This window comes from Corapipo altera, unplaced genomic scaffold (assembly GCF_003945725.1).
Source record: "Corapipo altera isolate COAL_440 unplaced genomic scaffold, ASM394572v1 44, whole genome shotgun sequence".
NCBI classification, from domain to species: Eukaryota; Metazoa; Chordata; class Aves; order Passeriformes; family Pipridae; genus Corapipo; species Corapipo altera.
Genome location: NW_020884880.1, coordinates 267,232 through 281,144, shown reverse-complemented (window position 1 = coordinate 281,144; position 13,913 = coordinate 267,232). Strand labels below are relative to the sequence as shown.

General features: G+C 39.7%; 1 protein-coding gene and 1 long non-coding RNA gene across 5 annotated transcripts in view; one reads left to right on the top strand and one right to left on the bottom strand.

Annotated features, from left to right (window-relative positions):
- STEAP4 (STEAP4 metalloreductase) overlaps positions 1-7,291 on the top strand; it is a 64,322-nt gene extending 57,031 nt beyond the window's left edge. For 2 of the 4 annotated variants that reach the window (XM_027639450.1, XM_027639451.1), the window contains exons 2-5: positions 2,235-2,690; positions 3,722-4,249; positions 4,850-5,014; positions 6,009-7,285. In XM_027639450.1, the coding sequence (XP_027495251.1) occupies positions 2,235-2,690; positions 3,722-4,249; positions 4,850-5,014; positions 6,009-6,278 (1,419 nt within the window). In that variant the 3' untranslated portion in view covers positions 6,279-7,285. Of the gene's footprint in view, positions 1-2,234; positions 2,691-3,721; positions 4,250-4,849; positions 5,015-6,008 lie in introns of all 4 variants that reach the window. The other 2 variants (XM_027639448.1, XM_027639449.1) reach the window with 2 other exon arrangements.
- On the bottom strand, positions 1,306-2,675 carry LOC113945371. Its single transcript, XR_003527062.1, has 2 exons — positions 2,595-2,675; positions 1,306-1,422 (listed from the first exon to the last, which is right to left on the bottom strand). It is a non-coding gene; the product is annotated as an uncharacterized LOC113945371 (long non-coding RNA).
- Positions 7,292-13,913: the final 6,622 nt, after the last annotated feature.

Here is a 13,913-nt window from a genome sequence, read left to right as displayed (position 1 = left end):
AGCGGCGGCAGCGTCCAGAGGTTATGGCTAAGAGCCAGGACAGATAAGAACTGAACCGGAGGAAGCAGCAGAAGCTAGCAGCAGAGCTACGGAGTTCTGGGGGTAAGAACTGATATCAGAGCCCCCAAAACTCCTTTGAGACCTCCAGGAAAGGAGGGACATGGGCTCCTACTAAGGAGAGGAGCCTTGGAGTGCTACAGCACTTGCAGAGAGGAGCTGAGAAGCTCAGTCGTCCTGAGAGCTGAGCCAGGATGGTGTGAGAGGTTGGCCTTGGGGGCCCTCCCTTGCTGCAAGCTACAAAGAAGCTCGCAGCCTGAGACAGGGCACAGAGGCCCTGCAAGGAGCTTGAATCTCCTGGAGATACCAGACTGTCACGAAGACCCCTCTGCGTCTTCATGATATGACGTGGTGAAACGGCCTTGTCTGGGGTTACGAAGCCCACGGAAGACCCCTTTGCCTGCGTCAAGGGGCCGAGGGGGATACCCCCCTCGTGAGTGCTGGCAGAGATCCAGCTATCAGCTGCTGCATGCATGAGATGAGGAGAACCTGTTGCCTTAGAAGAAGCTGCTGCCCTGAGAGACTGGAAGGGATCTGTCCTTCTTTCCCTCCTGGACTTTTATTTGGAGGGGAGAAAAGATCTGATCCATTGTAAATACTATATGTCATGGTAGAGATAGTTGTGATTTTGTGTATAATGTATTAGGATATTTATTTGTGCAGTCATTGTAATATATTCCCTTTCCCCCATTCTGAGTCTGGGTGTGTTTTGTCTGGAAAAACCTATCTCACATTGGGTTGAGATGTGGGAAGGGGAATGGAGCTAGGGAATTGGATTTTGGGGCTATCTCAAACCATGACACCATCTCACTAGCAAGGCTTACACCCTACAGCATAGGCCATGGATGTTTGAATCCTTGACCTACGGCCCTTATCTCTAGGTGATAGCAGGGTAGGGGAAAGTCCAGGTTTGATTTTTTGTTCACCAAACATATGCAAGGTTTGGGTCAAACAGTTTAAAATCATGCCAGATTTTTAAAAAGCAAAAACGGTTCTGATTAGAGAAAATTACAAAAGAAAGTGAAGAACATAATATCAGTGTTTTTAAATGGCAGTATGTTTAAATTTCAGCATTCTGAATGGTGCTTCACAGAATAATGTATGCAAAAGGTTCATAAATAGCAGAAGCAAAGCAGTTGTTTTGTGTTTAGCTAACCATTTCACGCATTTCTTTCCTGCAAATTAGAATATCTGTTATTCCTACACCTCTAATAAGGACAGTTACCTGTGATGCAGTGAAAGACTTACCATCAGGGCTCCTGCTAATTAAATTGCTGCTCTAAGTATCTAATTGATGGCCAGTTCAAGAGAGGGGTCTCTCAGGGTCTGCTCTTCGAGGTCTTAGGTTGTCTGGTTTGAGTTCACCTTTTGTAAAGGGAAAACAGCATGTGGACCTACTGCAAGACCTTCGACATTTTTGATTGTGTGTTTGTATCATGGGTCTCACTCTGCAAGTACAGAACATACATACTGCTGTTGAATGGATAATACATTAAAGACTTGGAATCTACCAGGTACTGTGATATATAAAACTTTCAAAGAGAATTTTATTATGAGTAATATATAAATCTATGTTCAACATGAAATATTCCAAGTCCACTGCCTAAATGCTTCACGGAAGGTTCTTCAGAAAATCGCAGAACAGCAATAAAACAAACTGGTACTGACTAGTTGAATTAAGGAAATATTGAGGACAACAGATACTTTTGTAGCTACATTTTATAATATCTCTTCTTCAAGTATTCTGAAAAACGCTTTCCAGGTTCTAATCTGATTAGAAACACACTCCTCCTCAATGTTTTTCTACAGCATAAGTAAGCAAAAAATTACTCTGAAATATGGGCTACCCTTACTCTCTGTGCTCCAATGTCTTTTCCTCCTGTTTTCCCTTTGAGAGAGGAACACTGCAACAGTTCAGCTGAATGTAAAAATCCATAAAATGAATGGAAAAGAGAGTGCCATATGAGAGATGGAGAAATGAGTATTCAGACTGCTCTTTTAAAAATTGTACAGATATCTTCTGAGAGTGTGTATTCAGAAGAGTGTGCAGGAACCATATTAAGCAGCAAGAAAACTCTGATTCCTGAGAGCTATACTTCCAGAGTGGATACCAGTCTTTCATTTTCAAGAGATTCATGTTTTGCTTAGTTTGTTCCTATTACTTTTTTTTTTAACAGATGAATACAAATTCTTCCAACGTGATGGCCTTGGCTCCTAACACTTCTAAGAAAAGAGAGACAGTGTGCATATTTGGAACTGGAGATTTTGGACGAGCTCTAGGGCATAAAATGATTCAGTGTGGCTACCACGTGGTGTATGGAAGTCGGAGCACCCAGATATCAAACCTGATTCCCAAGGATACAGAGGTGTTGAGCCACGCAGAGGCAGCACAGAAAGCTGCCATCATCATTATAGCAATCCAGAGGCAACATTACAACTTCCTTACACCACTAGCAGAAATTCTCCGTGGAAAAGTTGTGGTGGACATAAGCAACAACTTAAAATTAAACCAGTATCCTGAATCCAATGCAGAGTACCTTGCTCAGCTGCTGCCAGGTGCCAGGGTTGTGAAAGCCTTTAACACTGTGTCAGCCTGGGCCTTGCAGTCAGGAGCGTTGGATGCAAGCCGGCAGGTAAGTCTGAGCTACAGGGATTTCCTTTGTCATGGAGTTATTCATTGTATGGCTTCTTATTAGCTAGACAAAACACACATGGGACATACAAATCAGATAGGGTTGAAATGGTATTTTCTCTATAATCCCTCATTTCAAAATAATCTGAGCTAAAATTTCCTTTGGGTTTGTGATATGGCATGACAAGGAATATCAATAGCTTGCCTCTGAACTCAGTGTTTAGAGACGCTAGAGAAGCAAGGAAAGAAAGATGGCAGAGCTACAAAGAGAGAGACAGCAAATCAGGAGGACATGAGGGTTGCATCAGTTGTTCATAGGGGTTGTAAAGTCAAACAGAAAGGAGATAGGAGGAATATAATGAAGCAAGAACAAAATGAAGAAAGAAAAACCAGGGAGGCAAGGGATATGATAGGCCGGCAACAGAAGTGAGCTAGAAGATGAATAAATTACTAAAATTTTCTAAATTAGAATCTATCACCACCTAAGTTTAACACAACATCAGAGTGTGCAAACCATTTTAACCTGCTCCTTAACCACAGGCCAGCAAGTACAGAGCTGGGCATAGGAAGCAACATGACAGCTTATTTGAAGAAAAATAATTTATTATTACCCTATTTTCTGCCACTTTGAGGGACAGTGCTCTTGTACAATGCATGAAATCACCCAGCTACTCAAACCATTACTAGCTTTGTTTTCTGCTGCCATATAAATGGTTTTGGCTAAACCAAAGGTCAAATCTTCTATGCAAAGGCTTATACTAAGCATGTTACACATTATTCTTTCCAGATGTAAAATTTTGCCACTTGAAACAATCTCCTTCCCAAAAGAAAAAAATCATATTCTAAGTTCATGGACCGGTTGGCCAAATGTACCTATAGGCTACTTTTTGCCTGTTTTAATTAAGGTCAGCAGGGAAGTCAGCAAGCAGCCTAGGAAGCTTGTGCTCATTGTCTATATCCAGGACCAGCATGGCAGCAGAGAATGTCACAAAAATCTGTCAAAATAAAACTTCTATTTGTTTTTGGCTGCAGGTGTTTGTCTGTGGAGATGACACAGAAGCTAAAGAAATGGTGATGAATATTGTTCGTGCACTGGGTCTCACTCCACTTGATCAGGGATCCCTCTTGGCTGCTCAGGAAATAGAAAATTACCCTCTGCAGCTCTTTCCAATGTGGAAGTTTCCCATCTTTTTGTCCCTTGGCCTAACTGTATTCTTCTTCTTCTACTGTTTGGCTCTTGATGTAATTTACACTTACATATACGAAAACAACAACTTTTCATTTTTTATTGCAATGACCATTCCAAATCGGATCTGCCCTGTAGTGGCACTCATCCTTCTTGGCTTGGTTTATCTTCCTGGTGTACTTGCTGCAATTATTCAGTTATACAGAGGCACCAAATACCGTCGTTTTCCAGACTGGCTGGACAAATGGATGCTGTGTAGGAAACAACTTGGACTAATAGCCTTGGCATTTGCCTCTTTGCATGCTGTGTTCACTCTTGCTAGTCCACTTCGCTCCTTCGTAAAATGGAGAAACAGCAAACCAATCATCTCCCAGGTGAGTTTTGTTCCCTGCGCTAGGTCTCCCTTTCTTCTGGCCTTTTTATAAATACTACCATCTATTTTGAGCTTCAGAAATACATGTGGACAACCTAATGATCTTTACAATAGGGTCATATTCCTAGTTTCTGTGTTCCTTTTAATCATTGGTATATCTAAAGTTTGTTGGAATTATGCTGAGCTGAGGGGATTTCTGGCCCCAGTCTTCCTTCTAGATAGTTGACATATTAATAAAATAATCAGGGAAAATGTGAACATAAAGAGTACTTAAAAGAAGCATATTTCCCTATTTCTTCATATACCTTTAAGAATAGAATATATTTTTACTTTCTGATTCTACTTAAGAAGAAAGGATCACATATCTGTCTCAATGGCAGATAAACAGATATGTAAAACAGGTACCACAATTACAGATACATGGAAACCACACGTAATATAATGCCTCCTTCTTGAGCAGGCATTCAAAGTAAATCTCCAATGATTTTCAGAGAATTAATGTATAACATTTATCTCCTAGTTACCTTAAAGGATGGGTTTTTTCTGCTTATTGATCCTAAAACTGCTATCATGAAAATATACCTGGTCTTCTTTTCTTTAGGCACTGAACAATAAAACAGAACCACTCGACACGACTAATGCCTGGCTTAGTGACTCTTACTTGGCTTTGGGAATTATAGGGTTTTTTTTCTTTGTTCTTGTGGGAATAACCTCCTTGCCTTCAGTCAGCAACAGTGTCAACTGGCGAGAATTTCGATTTGTACAGGTAAGAAAATGACTTCTAGAAAAAACTTCTTCCCTTATAAACTATGGCCACAGGCAGGTTACTAGAGACTTATGTCTTTCCTCCATTAATATCTCCAAATGTGATGTGTGTACTCTCCATGATCAGATAGTGAAAAAAAAATCTACACAGCAATAGAGCTTAACTGTAGAAACACACAACTGCTCTGATGGCTGCTTAAGGCACAACTGGGATTACTACGTAAACAAGAGAAAGTTGGGAAGATGTGAGCTCCTAAATGACAAACAGGAAGCTGACTTTGATGTCAAATACCACAATTACACTAAGTTGCAAAATAATTTAGCCATTTATTGGGATAATTTTGTTGGTTTATAAAATAATTCACTTAAAATGGATTTGAAAAGTTACTTTGTAACTTGAATCTTCTCACTGCCAAGCATCTAAAGAGAATCTGCAACTTCTGCAGAGTGCAAAAACTGATGTGCCTATAAACAGGTTGCCCTCACTATAATCTCAGCCCTCTTTTAAGAGGAAGTTTGGTGCAAGCTGCCATGCCTCTGCAGGAGCTGAGCTGGATGGGAAGGGGGGCAAGAGAAGGGGAAATTACTGTCAATTAATGTTTTACCAAGGCGAAAAACTTGCACAGTATGGTACTTCTGGATGGATAGCACCAGAGCATAAAAAATCTTGGATCTCTCCGCTGAATGTCAGCACTTTCTCTGCTTTTTCACAAATATGACAGCTACTAGGGAATATGTGTGAGCCAGGAAAAATTATCATGGATATTGACAGAGAAGAAAAACTAACTGTGTTTCCCCAATATCCATTTGAATTAATCTTTATTAGAAACAATAAGAGCCTTTATATAAAATAGTTTCATGTCACCAGTCCCCAAATTGGCACATGCCACAAATCTTACTGTGTTCTTAAAATTGCATTTGTTCTGTTTTAATTTTCTGTTTTAACCTCCACTTCTTTCTCTCTTTCTTTCTTTCTTTCCTTCATTTTCTCCTAGTCCAAACTGGGATATCTGACACTGATTTTGTGTACTGCGCACACGCTGGTTTACGGTGGAAAATGGTTCCTGAGCCCATCAGCATACAAATGGTGTCTTCCAAACATCTATATGCTCTCCCTCGTTGTGCCATGTGCTGTACTGGTAGTCAAATTTGTGCTGATATTTCCTTGTGTGGACAAACCTCTCACAAAAATTCGACAGGGCTGGGAGAGGAATCCCAAATCCTCGGAACAATCAAATTACATTATAAACAAGTCTGCTGTATAATTAGACTAAACTGTATCATCAAAAAAATATTATGAAGACATATAAAAATGAAGTCTTGAGCCTGCTCTATCTGGAGAGGGAGAGAAAAAGTGAAAAACTTGGCCAGACCCTGTGTGAAACAAAGTTATCCCAATGACAAGCTTAAAATACAAATAAAATGAGGCCATTGATTTTGTACACCCCAAGCAGTCTTTCACACAGGTGCAGGGCCTCTCTTCTGCTCTATATATTCCCCCTTGCCTGTTTACCCTCCATTTCTAAGAAAAGTATGTGAGAAGTAAGTGATGATCCATGTCCCTCCTCTGTAGTTTCATGCCTCCTCCAGAGCTGGGCAGATCCACAGTAACCTTTGCTGTTAGGCAACGTCTGCTCCTCGTCCCTATGCTGCCCTTCAGGACTCAGGTCTACATGCACCTACACGCATCCACAGAGATCCATATACACACCTGCATGTATTTCCACACATTTCCCTGTTTCCACCTCCAGAATCTACCAGCACCAAAAGAACAGATGCACAATGGATGCTATCTCTTCCTCCTAGCATTAGTTTATCCTCCATTAACATCTGATCCAAAGAGATGTATGTTCATACCTTAGAGATAGTAGAGTAAGATTTGTTTAGTTTATGTACAATGATATTCAAAGGGTATGGGTCAAGGACTGCTGAATCTTTGCTTGTACTGCTCTACCAGAAATTTGGGGGCAAGGGGAAGGAGGAAAGATCAAAATGGCAGAGAGATGTGAGAAGGGCTCACAAGCCCATGCTTCTCAAGTATAGGCAAAAAATGATCTGTGATCTTTTATGTAAGCAGTGAGTTGTAAGGAAAGAAACTGAAGGAAAATCCTTTCTATATGAGGTGGTTGTATTATATGTCATAGTTATATCTCATGAAGATAATATTGTTGGTATTTAAAAAAAACAAATCTTTGGATATTATATTACAAATATTCTATAAAAATATACATATTTTAAAGACAATAAAGATTTTTTTTTTTACACTGTTGAGTTCTGTTATCACTTCCGGAACCTCTTTTGCTATGATGCAGCTGCTGGTGTGCTCAGTTGCACAAAGATTTTGGAAAGCTTCAGGACAAATAATAAAATGGGATCCTGCCTTCAGACAGCTGCCTGGACTCACCTTCCCTGATCTTTGTTTCTTGGATGCTCACATAAGCAGATCTTTGCTTAGTCAACCAAGTTGGCTGAGGATGTTGTGGAAAAACAGGATCCAGCTGGGATGGTGACCTCCTCTTAAACTGCAAATAGAGGATCCAACAGTGTCCTTTGGATTAGAGAATAAAGAAAATGCAAAATGTGCTTGTTTTTATAGGAAGAGAATTGCTTACTGTTCTTTTGCTTTTCTGTTGTCCTCCTCCCTGTCCATACAAAGAATACTCACACGTGAAAGTATGAGCATGCTAAGTAGTATAGATAACTGTGCTTTAAAACAAGCATTATCAAGCAGCTCAAAAAAATAAAAAAACCCCCCCACAAACAAACAAACAAACAAACCTATCTGAATGATACTTTTCCAAACATTTCTCAACAATAGAGCCTTTTTTAATTCCAGACACACATCCCCTTCTCTTGTGATCCTCTGGCCCAGAAAGAATCTGTTCTTAATACCCAAAAGAATGGTAAAGGAGTTTGGGATATCAGCAATTGATGGAGCCAGATTTCTTAGAAATAATTCTGGCACCAAGTACTCTCACTAACCACCACTGGTGCATGTTATACTATCCTAAACTGATACACATATATTGATACAAGTCTTTACAGAAGTCTTCCTTGACCTGTGCCATGATGGAGTAGTACCACGTTTCAAGTTTCCTTCAGTGATTTTCCACATTAATCTTACAGAATCATTTCCTGCAGAAGGGCCTAATGACAACACTGTTGTGAGGATACCTGTAACACCTTTACAGCTCCCCAGAGAAGAGAGGGACGGAAGCAGCAGAAAGAGAGAAGGAAAACAAGACAGAACAAGAGAGAGTTTGCGCATGTATATAGGTAAAAGAGAAAGGGGCAGACAGAGCAGAAAATAAGTAGCAGAAGCCTCAGTTAATATTCTCTAGATTTGCCATTTTGGGGGCAAATTCTAGTCTCAGTGACACAGTTACTTGAGATTTATATTATTACAAGTAACACCAGTTCCAAGTCACTGACACATATTGGGGTTTTACATCAGTTTTTAAAGGATATATTTTTGGGGGTTCTGCCTATCTAAACCTGATCTAAAACCTACCTTTCCTCTCTCAGAGCTCAGTCAGTGAGTTGGAGTTTAAACTGCAACAGCCATGGCAAGTCCCACCCATTTACAAGCTATGCTCTGCATCCTTTACGTCCAGCGAACAGGTTCTTGCGTGTTTCTGAGTGCCTTGGGATAAGGAGAATCACAGGCCCAACCAGGTCTTCTTTACCCTCACCGAGAACCAGTGCACAGTAACAGTGGCCTGACTGCACACTGCCTTGTACACTCACTGCCATCTAAACCACAGCCTCGAACACCCACAGAATTGTTGCTCCTGCAGGAAAGACAAGAGAACTTCTTTGGAGATGGATATCTCATTGTTTTGCTAAGTGAAAACATAGGCCGCGATGTACTGGAAATGCTAAGTGGCTGGGTACAATTTGCAATTTGCTGTTTGCTCCAAGGATAAAGTGCCAATATCTGCTGTGTACAAACTGAGGAGGCAATACTGTTTGCTTACATGGGGGGTGTGCAGCAGCTCTCAGGAGAAGATCCAGAGCCCTTGCATCTGAACTCAGAAGCAGGTGCTTTGTTGACTTACATAGATAATAGGTCAGATCCTCATCAGCACTTGTTTTTCCAGATGGAGTGAAGGATTTCATGCCCTGTTATTCTTGGGCAGCTGGGGAGTATTTGCCTTACAAATTTACATATTTACTTCTTGAACATGGTAGAGAAAATCAATTTCTTCAGTAATTGTACATGACAGTTAAAGTATTCAATAGCAGTATTTTGAAAAAATATAACCAATGCCTCGAAAACTGTTGGTAGCTTGTATATACTTCTCACGGCTGAGCTCTTGGTATTTTTTTTTCTTTTATGTACTGACAAAGCCTGGTCAAAAAGAAGATCAGAAGGATCATGAAAGGAATTTTGGAAAAGGTTTTTTACCTATGGTTCCCAGAAGCCATGAAAAGTTTTATGTGCATATATATACATAATGCCATTCTAAGAATTCCTGCAGGAATATGGCATTGATTATCAGATCTACTTCTAAATCAGAATCAACACCTGGAAAATAGAAATTACAGCTTTTAAAATAAGTGGTCACATTGATATTGTCATGATAACAACTAAGTTTGGATTTCATTGCATAAGAAAGTTTTATTCTGATGCACCACAGCATAGTTGGATAGACAACATAGTGTGTGTAGACCTCTACATCCTTCATGATACAGCTAACTTCACTTTCTTTGCCTTTTTATTATACCCGGGGAATATCTATTTCAACCAAAATGTTCACTTATTACTGAATTAATTAGATTTGCTTGAAACAGAATGGGATGTCAGACACACGCTGGCCTCAGGGGATGGAGCTGACACCATCTGACTGGCACAGCTGACACTGCTGGATCCTGAATCACTGAGATCTGAGCAATTCCCTTTAGTTCCACCACACTGCACTGCAAGTCCTGAGATCTGCAGCTTGTTTTGTTCTGCAGCATGACCTTCTGTCAGGCTTCTCTGCCTTATCTAAGTCACCTCTCACTCCAAGACATGAGGCTTCATGATCCAGCCTACGAAGCTCCTTTTTTGCTGTATGTCAGGTTTTTGTAGCTTTGCTTTTATAACCTCCTCAGACACAAGATTTTACAAGAGCATCTTTTGTTTCAAACACTGGTGAGCATGTTGGAGTCACTAGTCCAAATAAAGAACTAGTGTATAGTATGAACTCTTGTAGTAGCTATGTAACTTATGTTCAGCTGCTCTTTCATACTGCAATTAATATATTTAATAAGCATCCAGTTTTCCCATAATAGTCTAAATATGGCTTCTTCCACACACTATGGAAGCTTTTCTCTCCTACGGAGATTCTTTTCTTTTCTCTGCATTATACATTTTGGTGTGGATCTCCATTTCTATCACGAATTCCTGACCTTAACATAAAAGGTTCACTCCCTCAAAGAAGTTGACATTCATCAAGACATAATTTTTTTATCTATCACCACAAAAAACTGCACATCTCTTATTCTTGCACATTGCTTTAATTGAATGTTCTTGAATCAACGAATACAGAATAGACATAAATAGTAGCTCTGACAAGAATGGACCCCTACATATTATTTTCTTATAAGGAACCTCAGTGCTACAAGAAAAATACACTGCAGAACCTTGAGAGGACATTCACAGACCTCAGAGAACTGCATAAAACTTAGCTAATGCCTCCAAATGCTGCAAACCGGAAGGGGTAATATTTTGTCCATGTGGCTTCACAGCATCCTTTATTCCTGTCTTTGTTTTTGCTTCCACATCCAGATTTGCTTATTATTTGAGAAACAGCCCCTTCATTGTGCTTGCTTTTCTTCACACTTGCTCAGATTTAAACTAGGAAAAGCTTAACTGCAGTCAGTAGTCTCAAGCTATTAAACATCAGTGCATAGGCCTTTCCTACTTTATTACCCATTAATTTTTTGGTCCCCAGTTTTATGGAAGATGGTAAAGAGTAGTCTTTATAATCCTTTCTTTAGAGACTTCAGAAAGAAATAAATGAAAATTGAAAAAACTTAAGTTATTGTAATACACTAATCATTACAGGACACAAGTGGTTGAACATCACCAGACCAAATGAGAACGTCCCAAAAAAGGCATTTTTGGGACATATTATCTATGATAAGAGTGTTGGCATCAAAGCAGGAAGGTATTTTTAATGAAATATTCTGGAGAAAAGTATATGGAACAAAAGTAAAAAATTTATTAGAATGAGGAAGTGAGAGAGAAGGAAACAAAAATGAGGAAGACAAAGCTGGTTTTCTTTTTTTCTGCTGGCTTCATGACAGAAAATGTCATGCATTTTTTATTGCATGGTACCAATTATTTCAGCACCTTATAAAGAATTAAACGACGTGTTTGATCTTGGCAGTCCCGGAGTCCAAATTACCCTTTAGGATCCCTCCATAAGCTTCTTTACCCAGTCAAATGGGTACAAATCTGCTTCTCATCCTTTACAACAACCTTTCCAAAGATAGTTGCCACTCCACTCCACACCACTCACTGTTGAGCAGCAGCAGTAGCAAACCCAGTTGTGCATCAGGCACAGTATTTGCATGTCTTAGAATTGAATATAGTTGGAAAAATGGTGTCCTTGGGGTAAAAGAATTAGGAGAGATGCCATTGTCCAATTGTCCCTACTCAGGAAGGAGACTGCTTAATGGACCGCTCTATTTCAATGTGGGACACCATCATCTTCATTTTACAATTAAAGAAGTAAAATCTTCAGGATCTCACTGAAGAAAAGGTAAATCATTAAGGTGGCATGAAAATTTGAACTAAAGGAAAGCCTACAGTACTCAATGAAGAAGACAAGTGAGAGCTGGAGAGACTGAGCAGAACCTGAAGAGGTGGCTGAAAGGGTAGTCCTTTCCCCTTCCCACTTGTCTAGAGATGAAATAGAGCTTTGGGAGCCCAGGAACAGGACAGATGCAGGGTCCCTGTCCCTGAGAACCAACCCAGGCAATCACAGGAGATGGGTGCAGAAGCAATTGCAGGGAATTATGTTAAATACATACAGGATTACGGTTGGTTTGTTTTGCTTGTAGCTTCTGGTTTCCAATCTCATAAGCAAAGATTGAAAATCAGATCCCATCTTTAATTGGATTGGTCTAAAGGTCAAGTCTCAAATCACATGACAGAAACTCCAGTCTCGTTTTACTACTAAGCCTGCCTGGGCATTGTTGAGATAAATAAACCTTTAGGATACCCAGTCTTGACAGGGCCTGAGGGATATCCCCTGTCCAGTTACAAAAGTCTGAGAAGGGTGAAGAGGATGACTTGGAACAATATCATATACACAAACATCACTGAATAACTTCTAACATCTCTTCTTCAAACACAAATCCATGTTTCTCAGCAAAGCTGTCTTCCCTGTCTTTTACAAAGAAGCTGACACTTAGATTCACACTTAACTGTCATCACAGACATATCCCAAGTTTCTTTAATGATCCCTGTGTCAGTAACTCATAAAACATCACACAGGAAGTCAGAGACAAGGAGAGGAATTGGATGCAGGTTTCCTGGAGCTAAGGATAGTTCTCTAATTACGAGGAGCTTTACAGATTAGAAAGCCAGAAGGCAACCTTGTGATTAGCTATTCTCTCTTCCTGCAGAAGATGAGCTGCAGACACTGCCTAAATTAATTCCTTTCTGAATTATCAGGAGTTGTCATATTTTTCGGTTCACAGACCTGCTACAAATTTTCCAACAGTAATACAGATTGCTGTAAAGTTTAAGCTTCCTGACAACATGTAGTTTTATCCTAGCTACCATTTGTTACTGCTGGCAGGTAATCCATTAAAACAGGCTGCATTAGAGATATTCTGAAAGAACTGCTGAACTTGATTTAAACGTTAGAGAGCTCACCACAACTTTTGGCAAATTATTTTGACAGCTGATTACCCTCACTTCAATATATAGCCTGGATTTTTTTCACTTTAGTATTCAGCCAACATAACTTATGATTTCCATGACTTATCTGAAGTGTCCAGAATGGTGGCAATATATGGAACATATAGATTACTCCAGAGAAGAAGCCCAGGTAAAAGAAGAAAAAGTGTAATATATAGATACAAATATAGATATAGAGGAATATAAATTCAGCTGGTCCTACTGCATATGTGGAAATTCAACCACACACTGAAACTTCTTGGTGATCACAATGAAAAATTTGAGGTATTTCCAACTATAACTTTTTTATTTTAAAATTAAAAAAAACCTAACAAAGTAAAAAACTAAAAATATTAACAGTCACCATGAACAATCTCAAACTTGACCATAATTTCACCAACGCCATCCCCCAAACAAATGCTAGTAAATGTTTGTTAATAACACTGTGAAAACAAGGATGTTACCTGCAGGATTACAGTTTTTGTAACCTACTCCGGTAAATTCTTATGGAGAACAACTACCACATAAGTCGGTTTCTAGGGAGTTTCTCAGGAATTAGTAGCAGACCTAGTATTACACATAAGAAGTCTCAACAAACAGAAAATCACCGCTGAGGAAATGTGCAAACTACATTACCCTGGAAATCCTTATGCACAATGAGGGCAGATAGAGATGGAAGCAATTAGATGGGTGGTGCATTTTCAGCCATAGCCCCATTGAATCCAGCTCTGAGGAAGGCAACTGTAGAAGAAAAAAGACTGAGACTGCATGTCACGCTTCCAGCCCAAGGAGATGTAGCCTGGAAAGCACCAGCTGAAAATCATTCACAGAGGGTCTACTAGAAAGGGTTATGAACCATGTTCAAAAATTCTAAGTGGGCAGGAAAAAGACGACAGGAGAAAGATGTAACATGCTTTTGTGATTTTCAAATTCACAGAGAAGAGAAGTTACTCAACTGCTCATGAGTGGCTGCATATTGTTTCACACTGTGAAAGGGACAATG